Source organism: Perognathus longimembris, chromosome 22 (genome assembly GCF_023159225.1).
Source record: "Perognathus longimembris pacificus isolate PPM17 chromosome 22, ASM2315922v1, whole genome shotgun sequence".
Classification (NCBI taxonomy): Eukaryota; Metazoa; Chordata; class Mammalia; order Rodentia; family Heteromyidae; genus Perognathus; species Perognathus longimembris.
Window position 1 is genome coordinate 35157582 of NC_063182.1, and position 12651 is coordinate 35170232.

General features: G+C 41.8%; 1 protein-coding gene across 1 annotated transcript in view; it reads left to right on the forward strand.

The window, feature by feature from the left end:
- The window catches only part of Man2a1 (mannosidase alpha class 2A member 1), a 146847-nt gene extending 134436 nt beyond the window's left edge, over window positions 1-12411 (forward strand). The window contains exons 21-22 of the mRNA XM_048331658.1: window positions 7747-7857; window positions 9835-12411. Of these exons, the coding sequence (XP_048187615.1) occupies window positions 7747-7857; window positions 9835-9987 (264 nt within the window). The 3' untranslated portion in view covers window positions 9988-12411. The remainder of the gene's footprint in view (window positions 1-7746; window positions 7858-9834) is intronic.
- Window positions 12412-12651: the final 240 nt, after the last annotated feature.

Below are 12651 nucleotides of genomic sequence, written 5' to 3' on the forward strand. Positions count from 1 at the left end.
GCCCCGTACTAATTTATCTGCCATCAGAAACATTCTATGTGGTAAAAACATCAGAGACAGCACCTTTGCCTTGTTTTTTGTTTGGTTTGCCTTTGTTTTAGCAAGCGTTTATTTTATTATAACAGCTTAAAGAAGGGAGAGAGGGAAACATTTCCTGCTCCCTTGTTCAGGAGATGAATGTTCATTATGAATTGAGAAGCTGATTTTACACCTGTAATCCTAACTCCTCAGGAGGCTAAGATCTGAATCGAAACTCTTGAGTAGCTAGCAAAGCAGGCCTAGACAGGAAAGCTGTGTGACTCTTCTCTCCATTTAACCACCCAAAAGCTATATGTGGAGTTGTGGCTCAGATGGTAGAGCACCAGCCGTGAGCAAAAAAGAGCCACGTGAAGGTCGAAGACCCTAGCTTATAGCCCTGGTATCAACCCAAAACCAAATAAAACAAAGACAGAAGCCGAGGCCGTGACTCTCCCCCCTTAGTCAGGAGTTAGAGAATCGCGAAACATGATACTTCATTATTTCTACAGGAGAAGTTTTTAATTTTTTGGTTCTCTTTTTTTTTTTTTCCTACAAAATCAAGTCAAACCTTTGTAGTGAGAAACCAAGTGCATAGGAGAATTCTCGTTGGAGAAGAGTATGGGAGGACTTGTTAGGGATGGAATGTAATTGTTAGGCTGCCTTAGTTTCCATGCATGCCCATTTGGAAGTCGGAAGGTTACCTGAGGCATGGGTGCTTCAGGACAACCTTGGGGGGCGGATGCTCACTGTCTCGTAGCCTCACTTGCAAGGACTCCTGCTCTTACTGTTGGAAATTGGTTTGTTTTCTGGGAGCAGCACAAACCCACTAGAGTCAGTGAGTGTAGGGCACAACTCTCTCTATATAACCCAAGAATGACGTTCATTTTCCAAGTCACTTGTGTTTAATGGCAACTTCCTTACATTCTTCCTGCTATGGTTTCTCGTCCCATAAGTTCAATGTCATTTCTTTCCTTATTAACAATCCCATTGCCTACCAAAGTAAGCTTATACCCTGCAACCTTCAGGCTCCACTCCCTGCAGCCTCCTGGCTTCCTGCCACACCTGTCACCTTTGCACACGTGAACACGTCATCCACCTTCACTGCCTGCTGACTGGTCAGCTCAGCTACTGTTTGTCAAATCCGACTGTACCAGGTATCCCGGTGTCAGGTCTTTTGTAAGGAAGAGAAGAAATCTTACTGGGAAATTCCTATAAAGGCAGAAATGTTGTCAATATATGTTGGTATCCTGTTGATGCTTACCATATAGGCCATTGGGTGCAGATGGAAATTTGTAACAGAGCAACTTAACCTTGGGAGTCTTACTAGGAAGAAGAAAGATTGAAATATGAATGGCTATCAGTGCTATGCTGACACATAATCAAAACTAAGTATTTGCAGTTGGTTTGTGTTAGCGTATTAGCTGTTGCCAGTTCCTGCACTAGCTTTTGACTTGGGGCACATACTTGTATTTGAAATGGTTACAAAAGCCTACTCACAATACAGGATAGCATTGGTCCTTCAAAATGACTTCTTTTGTCCCCTTACCTTTGAGAAAAGAAAGATAATTATTCATTAAAGGAGAAGTAGGTAGTGATTCAAAGAAAGATGTTACTTAAAAGATTACCAGTGTGGGCTTGATTTGTGGCTCAGTGATAGAACACCTACCTGGCAAGTGTAAGGTCTTGAGTTCAAACCCCAAAACCAGGGAGAGGGGAGGGGCACGGTGGGAGGGAGAGAAAAAAATGAATATATAATTCTACAGTTATTCTAAAAGAAGACCAAAATGACTCAGAGAATAAATTCAGAAGTTAAACTGTAAGCTTAAACTTAATCATGTTCCTGGTTTTTTGTGCTAGTGATTGCCTTCGGTATTTATTTAGAGGTGGTAATTCGTGTTTTGTCTTGAAGGACTCAAAATTAAGTCCATTTCCACCACAGTCTGAGGCCTGTGTGGCCTCTATCCAATTATACATCTTTCCTACACACTGTGGCAGATTCGGGACTTGGCATGACAAGGGCGCATGTCTCTTCTTGCCTATCCCTTCCGTTAGGAGAAAGGTCGCATTGGCCTATCCCTCAGTCCAATGTCTCAAGTTGCCTGAGTTCTAAACCTCACTTAGTCTTCCTAATTCCTTGTGTGTAAAAGGACTATGAATTTAGGCACAGTGAGAAAGATGTGATTATTGTCCTGTAGGTGTGAGGACCTCAAACTTATAATTAATTCCCCCTAAAAACTTTCCATTTGATTTCAGAATTTGCTTATTTATCTCCATTTTCGAAATTATGAACTAAGGATTAGAGATTAAAATGACCAAAATTAAGCCACCTAGTAGGTCTTCCCAATCTGTGCACTCTCTGCGGAATCAGTATTATTAGGCTTCTTAGAGTTCTTAAACCTGTTTCTCAGATCTAGTTTGTCAGGATTTTTCCTCTTTTAGTAGCTGAATTTACATTTTTCTGTGAGCGCCTGTCGGTTTGGGGGGGATGGTTTGTAATCAGGCGGAGGAGGCAGTGGACAGCTCTGAAGGTCTGTTCACAGTGGACACTCTGAAGGTCTGTTCGCAGTGGACAGCTCTGAAGGTCTGTTCGCAGCTTGCTGTGTGGCCCAGCCCCTTGTGCTGTCAGGAATTTGACTGCTAGCCTCCTCATCCTCGGTGCTGGGGGTCCTCCCTCCTCTCGAATTGTCTTCTCTGCACCGCTCCCTTTTCTTTATACTACCAAGAGGTTTGATACTAAAAGGAATTTCTATAAAGGATTGAAGCTAGGGAACAGAAAGAAACGCCACCCAACTACACTGAATAGGAAGGCCATGATCTCAGAAATTTGAGAGAGAGCTTTGGCAGAAAGGATGCTGGGGAAATCCCGTGGAAAGAGAGATCCCAAGTGGAAGTTGTGGGGGCGGGACCTTCAGGCAGCCTGGAATAGAGTTGAGAACCTGACTCTGGCACTTTTCTTCCTTATGTTTTCAAAAAATAGTGCGTACTTCAACTTTTTTTTTCCAGATTACGTCCACTGATTTTATCATGTGATATTTTTGTTTAATTTACACGTACATGCTTTGATCTCTGCCTGTGAGATTTCTTTTGATTTGCGGCTGACAATTTATGGATAGAAAAACCAATCATTTCATCATCTGTACCACATTTCAAATAAAAGTTCTCCTCTCTACTTGTTTATGCCATACTTTCTCTTCTTATCAATGGCAATTTCAGGTTTTTACTTTGTTTTGCCTTTGTTGTAAGAATTGATTAGTGCTTTATTGATCCTCCCCAGCTTCTGGAAAGGTGAAAATTAAGGGGAATCGTTCCTTTGTTGTAAGTAGCTGAGAACAACTCCTCACCTTCCTTTGCTTTCTGTCATCTTGTCTGGATGATCAGAACGGGGATAGCTATGATTAGGCATTTAATGAGCACCTTCAAAAATGAGTTCCTCCTGGTTCTTTCCTGCCTCCGCTCCTAACAAAGTGTGGCTTCCTGACCTTTCCAGTTGCCAGAATGCACTAACGATAAGCGCTGGCAGCATTTCCAAGGAATCGGGGCGGCCCAGAGACATTTCCTCACTATGCGTTCAGCAGCCCCTTAATCAGGGACGTGCCAGTTAGAAGTCTCAGGAGGGAGGGGTGGGGGGTTGACCCTACACTGGGAAAAGGTAGTCAGAAGTAAGGCTCCGCTCTTCTCCAGAAAAACAGTAGATTTGCTACAGTTTACAACAGGTTACCTATTTGTGGTCCTCGTGATATTAATGTGCAAGTCACGTTTATTTTGGAGTAAGAGAAGAATGGGGCCAGTCTCCCACCCCACCCAATCCCTCAGGAGAGATCCTCATATGACAATGGAATTTTCAGAATGGGCTTTCAGAGGCAGATGGATATAAAGGATCGTCTCCAAATCTTCCTTTCGGAATCAATAGATACATGAGATACTTTGATGCCATGGTTTTTTTCTTCACTGAGATCTTTGGCCAAGTACTGCCCTCCTTTATTGAAGGGGCAGGACTGGGGTTTGAACTGAGGGCCCTGTACTTTATCAGTTTGCTTGCTCAGCTGGTGCTCTTAACACTTGAGCCATATCTCCAGTCCTGCTCTTCGTTGGTATTTGGGAGACAAAATCTCAAGGACCTTTCTACCCAGGCTCATTTCAAACTGCCATCCCCTTGAGCACCTAGAATTACACCCATGAAGCCACTAGCATCTGACAGAAATACTTCATTTTCCTAGCCATAAACCAGAAGCATGGCCTCCTTTAAGCATTTTGCTTTTTCACATCAAATTAAATCCCATGAGTTGGTCGGGTGTCATTGTCTCATGCCTGCAGCCCAAGCTATTGAGAATGGTAACAGATCTAAGAATCAGTTGGAAGCCTGCTCAGGCAGGAAGTCTGTGAGGCTCCTATCTCTAACCTTAACCAGCAAGAATCCAGAAGCAGAGCTGTGGCTCACATGGTAGAGTGCCAGCCTTGAGCAAATCAGCTAAGGGATGGTGCCCAGGCCCTGAATTCAAATCTTGTGTGTGTGCACATACACACACAACCACAACTTTTGTAGTAGATTCTCCCTGAGACTACTGAACCCTTCGTCCTCACTTCTGTGACTCACCGTTGGTGTGGCCCCATCTGATTTATGAGGATACTTCTCCAGCTTAGTGCTTAGCAGATGTCATCTTTTCTTTTCCCCTTTTTTCCCCCGTACCTCCCCTCCTTTTCTGAGGTCCAGATAATATTAATGTGTTAGTGAATGGACATAGATGTCTTTCAAGATCTATTTGCTCTCCAGAGCCTATAGTGAGGCCACTTGAAGGTATCTGTTTTCTTGCATGCATATTCAAGTTGAATTCACAGTTTCCCTACTTTGAAAAACAGTTTTCTTGGAAATAAAATTGTCTAGACAGACTCTAAAACTGAAAAAACGGCTACTTTGCTGCAGGTATTTTTGCTTGAAAACTGATACTTTCATGAATATTTGATTTTTAAAAGAACTCAGGCAGATGATTGCTATTTCAGTTAGTCCTTACAAAAGTGATATAATTTAGCCATGGAGAAAGTACCACTTTTTCTATCAATGAAAATTAACTTTTATGATTTTTTCTCTACTTTCTGTATTGTTGATTTTCTTCTTTTTTGTAGAACGCTAAGGTACAATTCCAAAGGTGTTTTACTCCCAACTTTTTTTTCCTATCATGTACTTAATGCCTTAATAATTCCACCATGATCATTTATATTGCAGAAGTTTTAGCAATGCCTGCTATCGAATGAATTTTAAGGATGATCCAGTGAATAAAAATGGCCAAGTACTTTAGGTAGCAAGGGCTTCTGAAATTGTGTTAAATAAGAGCCTATCTAAATCTGTAAATCTACAATGCCAAATAGAGGAAGCTTGTGAATAGGAAATTAAATGACCCACCTAGTTGGAAAGTAGGTATCAAAATTCTAGGTCAGTCCACATTCCCTCCCAACCCCCCCCCCCCAAAAAAAAAAAAAAACGAACTACAAGTTACAAGTGTCTGGACCCTATCTCATCCAATCAGGCAGACACGGTAATACATGTCTGTAATGCATACGGGAGACATACCTAGAAAGGTCTCGTTTTCTAAGGCCAGCCTTGGGCAAAAACATGGAAGACTACCCCAAAATTAACTAAAGGCACAAAAAGCTGGTAGCATGGCTTAAGTAGAGCAACTGCCTACCTGCACAAGGCCCTGAGTTACAACTCCAGTACTGACCAAAAGGGGGGGAAAAGTTTAATTTATAACACTTAGGAAATAATTGGCTATAGTGCTTACTAGATCACGCCGATAGAAATGCTAATTGCTAACATACTAAGGGCATTCTTAATAAGCCAGACAAAAGAACACATCTGTTTCTATGGCCCTTTCATTTCATTCCATTTGCACTTTGCAGAAAGAAAAACAAAACTGGTTTTGCTGAAATTGACAGCTAGTACGTTGCAGAATAAGGAGCCAGATTTTAGTCAGGCTAACTCTCAGCATCGGCTCTGATCCACTGGTGTCCATGGCTTCTCCCCTCACATACTCTGCTCTACCCGGCTGTGTATAAGGCCTCCACAGATAGCTCCCAGTGGATTAATACAATGAATGCATACAGAAAGTAGTAGAGAAGTATTTGCTCTGTTTCGTAGACAAAGAAACTGGTACTTAGAAAGAAAAAAAACAGCCATTCCCAAGCTTCCCAACAGGCTCAAGTTTGAGCTTTCTGTGTGGAACTTTTAGGGATCTTCTGTATGTAATAAATGCAGTTTCCTTATGTGTTTTTTCTTCTGTTATCTGTGTGGGCAGGGTGAAATTTGTTGAAATGTCATTAGGCATCTTTGTCGTATGATTTTAAACTTGCTATGTGCATCACGTCCAATGATGACTTAAAAGCTATTTTCGTTCCTTAAAAGATATTTCTCTCCCCTTGAGCAAAATCTGTAACAACATTACTGCAAAATGCCTCCCAACACAGGTTATTCCAGCCAAGAATTTTGAGGTGCAGACAGCTTTAAACTGTTCAAGAAAGTTAAAATCAAATCAGGGGTGGACATGCTGGCAACGACTCGTAAAAGATGTCGATAGCACCTCCCAAAGTCTAGTCCCCAGTGTGGATGGTCAAGAGCGTGAGCACGCTTGTGTCTGCGGCCAAAGGAGGGAGAGAGAGATCACGTTTATCCTCATGTTAGTGCCGACAAAACGCACCTTCCCTTTAAATAATTTTACATTTCTTAAAGTACCAAGAATTTTTAATTAATATTGCTTAGTAGCATAAGCATATCTTACCTTAGGAAATGAAATTTAGTAAAGCAGTCCTAACTCAAAATAATAAATTGAATCAATTGTGGCATCATTATTTAAATGGATATAAAAAATGTTGCTGAGTGGGGCTGAGAACATGGCCCAGTGGCAAGAGTGCTTGCCTCGCATACCTGAAGCCCTAGGTTCGATTCCCCAGCACCACATATATAGAAAACGGCCAGAAGGGGCGCTGTGGCTCAAGTGGCAGAGTGCTAGCCTTGAGCAAAAGGAAGCCAGGGACAGTGCTCAGGCCCTGAGTTCAAGGCCCAGGACTGGCAAAAAAAAAAAAAAGTTGCGGAAAATGCGTACTTATCTCTATCACAGTCTGGTTATGTTTATTATTTTTCATGTTTTATCTGCCCAGGAAGAACAGTTTCTGTAATATGAATTTAAATGATACATCAAGTTAACAAACATAGGGTGGTCTTGCCAGGGATAAGTATAACTATTTCAAGTTAAATGCCTCTTGTATAAAAATAATGAACCGATACACTCAAGATTAAGAATGTTCATGCAGTTAATAGAAATTAGTACCTCACCAGGATGTACAATTCATTTCTAAGAGATGAAGCATATATCATTCAATGGCCAGTGAAGGACGAAGATCAGGTGCATTTTACGTAACAGATGTATACATTAAAAAAGAAGAAAGAAAATGAAATAATCTTGCTTGAAGATACTTTGATAAAACAGTATGTAAAATGGGAAACTTAGAGCTGTGTCTCCAGGACAGTGGGTGAAACCAAGGCATGAACTGACTTCCCCTAGCCAAGTGGGTGAAACGGCACAGTGAATGAAGAGCCTGGACAAAAAATACATTTTCCTCCTTCCGTTGCTGAGTAGTCATGGTTTGGGGGCGCTGTCGTCGCAGCAGGGCTGTGTGGTCTCTGTGAGCACTTGCTCTTCCGTCCTGAGGCATATGGATGTGGTTTGTCATTCGCAGGTGGGCAGTGGCTACTCGGACGAAGCGGCCTTGATCCTCCACAGGAAAGGCTTCGATTGCCGCTTTGTCACCAGAGGCACAGGGCTGTTTTGTCCAACTACTCAGGGAAAGGTAAGTGGAAGGGTTGCTTTTGCTGATCACGTTGGTGTGCTTTGAAATCTTGACCTTCTGTCCTGAGAGCAGGATACTCTCTCATTGCCTCTTCCCGCCTTTCTCTCAGTCTGCAAGTTAGCCTGAGTCTCCCCAGCTTAAGAAAGCATTCGGGCTAGGCGCCGGTGGCTCATGCCTGTACTCCTCATTACTCTAAAGGCTGAGATCTGAGGATTAGGGTTTAAAGCCCGCCCGAGCAGTCAAGTTGGTGAGACGCTTGTCTCCAGTTCACCAGCGAAGTCACAGAAGTGGAGTGCGGCTCAAGTGGTAGAGCATCAGCCTTGAGCAAAACTGTTAGGGGACAACTCGCGGCCCCTGAGTTCTAGCCCCAGTACTAGTACACACAAGAGAGAAGGAAGGAAGGGAGTAGAGGGAGGGAGGGAGGGAGGGAAGGGGCGGGGAGGAAAAGAAGGAAAGAAAAGAAAAAAGAGAAAGAAATGGAGGAAGGAAAGAGAGAAGGAAGAAAAGGGGAAGGAGGGAGGGAGGGAGGGAGGAAGAGAGAGAGAGAAACTTACCTTCAGCCCCGTTTAAAGGCAGTGCTCATCGCCTCTGAGCTTTCCATTTCTAGACCACGAAGCATCCCTTCCCCTTACCATTTCACTCTCTCCATCACCTGTTCTCACACACCATCGCAGTTCAGCTAGGAAATGTCCTAGAATAACGGAAGCTGACCGGCACAGATCGCCCTGAGGACGTGGTGATACCAACACCGACTATGGTCAGCGAAATCAGGGAGTACAGCCCCAGAGCCAGCTGTACAGAGCTTCAGTCTATTGTTTCCTTTGGGGAAATAAATGTATGTCCGGATCTTCTGATTAATCCACATTTGCATGAGTCAACACTCTTGAGGCCAAGCTGAGCATTGAGACTGAACATTGCTGGCCGACTGCCTGGCTGGGATTTCTCTTCAAGTTGGTCTTGTGGGCAGTCTCCTCAGCCTTCACTTGGAAGGAAAAGACCCTGCCGTTTCCTGCCGCTCTCTGAGCATGCTGCAACTAGCGGACGCAGCCAGGCCGGTTCATCACGTAGGCAGGTCCCACCCCTCATGCGACCCCTGGCCTGGCTCTCCACCAGCTCCAGCCCCCAGGCCACACGCAAGCGACTCCACACCTGTGCTCCAGCTGCATATGGGAAAGGGCTGACGAGAAGAGAAAACCCGGTAGTAGGCACAAGTCTACTGGATAGAGTCATTCTCTATAGTTTTTCCACATAGTTGGTACCAGAAGAGAGAGAGAGAGAGAGAGACAGACAGAGAGACAGAGAGAGAGAGAGAGAGAGAGAGAGAGATTTGAATTCGGCCTTCCTTATGGTTGATGATCTGCTATCCTTGGCTCTGAGCGTTCTCACACTAACGCATTTCAGTCCACGGGGAAGGAGGGAGTGGAATGTATTAAAATGACCTGGAAGGGTTTGTGTTTTCCCAGTGATCTTTATTATGGAATGAGACTAATATCACAAACCTTTGTAGAAATGTGCCTGTGCGTAGCTTTTATTCGGTAGCAATGCGGGGAGGGGTGGGGCGAGGGAGGCTGAGAACCAACCACGCCATTAGAAAAGATATGTAATGATTGAAAGAATCTAAAAAATCTTTGAAGTCTTCAGGGACGGTGAGGGCTTGTTTTCTTATAGCTGTCCTCTTTTTTTTTATTGAAAAAGTGGTCCCTGTGCAGGATAAAAATTCTTCAGCAATACCGAAAGTTATGCAGAACACATTGCTTATGGCCATCGCCAATTTACTAGGTTTCCTTCCAGGAATCACCTGTGTGTGCAAGCGTGTCTGTGCGTGTATTTAACCCTCTCCTTCAATTATCCTTCAAAGTGACCTTCAACATGCCATACATATTCTTTCACATACTGTTTAATATTCTCTATATGGATGTCTTGTAATTTTTCTTCAGGATTTATAGCAATATACAAATATCTCTCCTTTCCTTTTAGGTGTTGGTACAGAAACTTTTTAACAAGTTTACCATTGAAAGTCTGACTCCTTCATCATTATCCTTGATGTATTCACCTCCAGAAGCCCAAAATATAAGCGAGATCAACTTGAACCCCATGGAAATCAGCACATTCCGAATCCGGTTGAGGTGAACCTGAATTTTGAATTTGAATCGACAAGCATTGGCTTTTTATACCTTTCTTGATTTGATGTGCAATAGAGAAGCACATTATTACAGCTTCTGGTTACTGTGAGAACAAGAATTCTGTGATTTCTTTTTTTTAATCCAATGCCGTAAGAAAAGAAAAAAGCCATGCTCTCTACCACGTTGCTTTTTCTTTTCTTTTCCTTTTTTTTTAAACAGTCCATCCCAAGAACTACCCCTTTGGCCAGGAACTAATGCAGCGAGTGAGGAAATGTTCAGAGACAACCTCCCAACAGACTATCTCAGGTTCAATGCTAACTAATTATGTTTGCGTTGGAGGTTGTAAAGAGATCCTTCTAAGTATTTGTTAGGTGTATAAAATTACTCATTTGACCAAAATGGAATAAAAGGTTGGTGGGTAATTGCTAATGGCCAAAAGGGTTGCAGTCATTGATGCAAGTCAGAAAATTCTCAAGTGTTGAAATGTGTGGAAAAGTGCAATCCGTATCTTCCTGATGAACATAGTTGATTTTTCTTCCCCTTCCTAGTGATCATCTTGACCTTTCTTTGCCTACCCTTTGTATTTCCAGGATAACTAATTTTGAACCATTCAACTTCAACAGTAGGGGGGGGAAAAAAAAGAAGAAGAAGCCTATTTTTCATTACTTGACAATGTGGGATAGGTGCAATTTATTCCATTGTCACTAAAATAGAAGAAGCGATTCCATAGGCACCCTGCTCCTACGTTAGGTACCGCGAGGTGTCTTTTTACACAGCTGATTTGAATACAGGTGTTCGGAGATGGGGTTTTCTATTTTAAAAATTACCATATCAAAATAAATGTGCCTTATTTTTTTATAAGTCTTGTTAAATCTTTTTGTGTCCATATTACTGTTTGGGAATGCGGGAGGTCTTGGGGAGGTTAGGGTTGGGGAATGGGTACTTTCTATGACACATACATTTAGATAATTTTTGCCTGACAATGCTGGCCACATTCTGATCTGTTTCATTAAATCTGTGGTGGTATTACTCTAAACATTTTGACTATTTGAATGTACTGAGATGTCAGAAAACAAAACAAGGAAGAAAAATATTGTTTAATTAAAATATGCTGCTGCCAGGGAAACTGCAACTTGAAACAAGGGTTTTGTCACGTGCAAAATCCAGATACTGTTTCCATTTCACAGTAGTTAACCATACTGAAGAGATAATGCTTTAAAATAAACTGTGTTTTGAAATCCATGTTCATGTAGCTCATCCTGATGGATCTTATACAGGATATGTTCACTCTGTCAGTTCTGAACTTTTGTATGTGGTAACCTCGAAGTATAGATCTCAGCCCATGTGCCATTACAGTACTTTTAATAGAATTTGTGTCAGATCGTTGTTTCCTTAATTTTAAAATCACAGCAACATTAGCAGCCTTTAGAATATTCAGTTTTAGTGTAGAAACCATTCTTTGGATCTGTACAATTGAAAATACCTTGGTTGGGTTTAATAAGTTTAGTATTATCTTACTTTAAGCTACTGTTTACCTCTCGTCCATCCAGTGTCTTTGTAGAGAAATTTAAACCATTACTATTTTACTGTGTAGTGATTATCATCTGGATTTTTTACCCATGATGCAGCTCCTAAGATTACTGTTATGTTACATTTATAAACTCCTTTGCCTTTAATAATTAAGGAAACAATACCAGTGTTGACAAAGATATTACAAGGGGATAATTTCATGCAATAAACATGAACTATTAAGTTTTCTCCCTCACTTGGGGGAGGGGAGGGATACACAACTGAACCAACAACCGCCACTTCCTTCTTGTGGACATCTGCAGGCATTAGGGTTGCCAGAAGCAAATCCCAGGAATAAGATCAGTATTCTTGTTGCATCTTTAATGTATTCCTTCCTATGGGAGCTCACTGTGTTCTGTGGTTAAGTGGGTGTGCTTAATCACTCTGCAAATTCTGATCAGAAGAAACAAAAACCTGATGCAATAACAGTGGCTCTGCCACTGCTGGGGTGTTCAAGGTGGATATGTCCCTTGTCGCTTGATGTTTCATTCATTGTGTGTTCTCACCACCAGCTGTTCATAGGTGAGGCAGAAATTCCTTTGAACCAGCAAATTTCTGCTTATTAAAGTTCCTTTTAGAATGCATCATTAGGGAAATGAAGAGAGGATATCTTTGCTTTGGGTAGTGACAATTTTTTTTTTAAATGGCTATTTTGGTGTCTGGCACCATGCACTTCAGTTTGATCTGCCTTGTAATTGTTTGGTTAGGTTCTGTTGCATTCATCTCCACAGATGTTCAGCTGACCACACAGTAAGTTCACCACTTTCTCTCCACCTCCTCCTTTTTTGAAATTTTAATTTGGGGTTATAAGTGCATTGTTTGAGAACTCAGCATCCATGTTTCCTACAAATATTGATTAAGATAAAAATGCTGTAAAATGTGTTGTAAAACAGTGTAATTATCTTCCCTTGTCTTTATTGTACTTGTGCTCAAATGTTTTCACATTTCTTTGTCTGAAAGAAAATGCTTCCATTTTGATTATTTTGCTCACCTTGGAATCAACAGGTTTTGATATTTTCTCTTGGAAGATTTTTATATCTTTGGGGGAATATGTAATACAGGATCTCTAATAAAAGATGATTTTATCCTGTGCGTGGTTCTC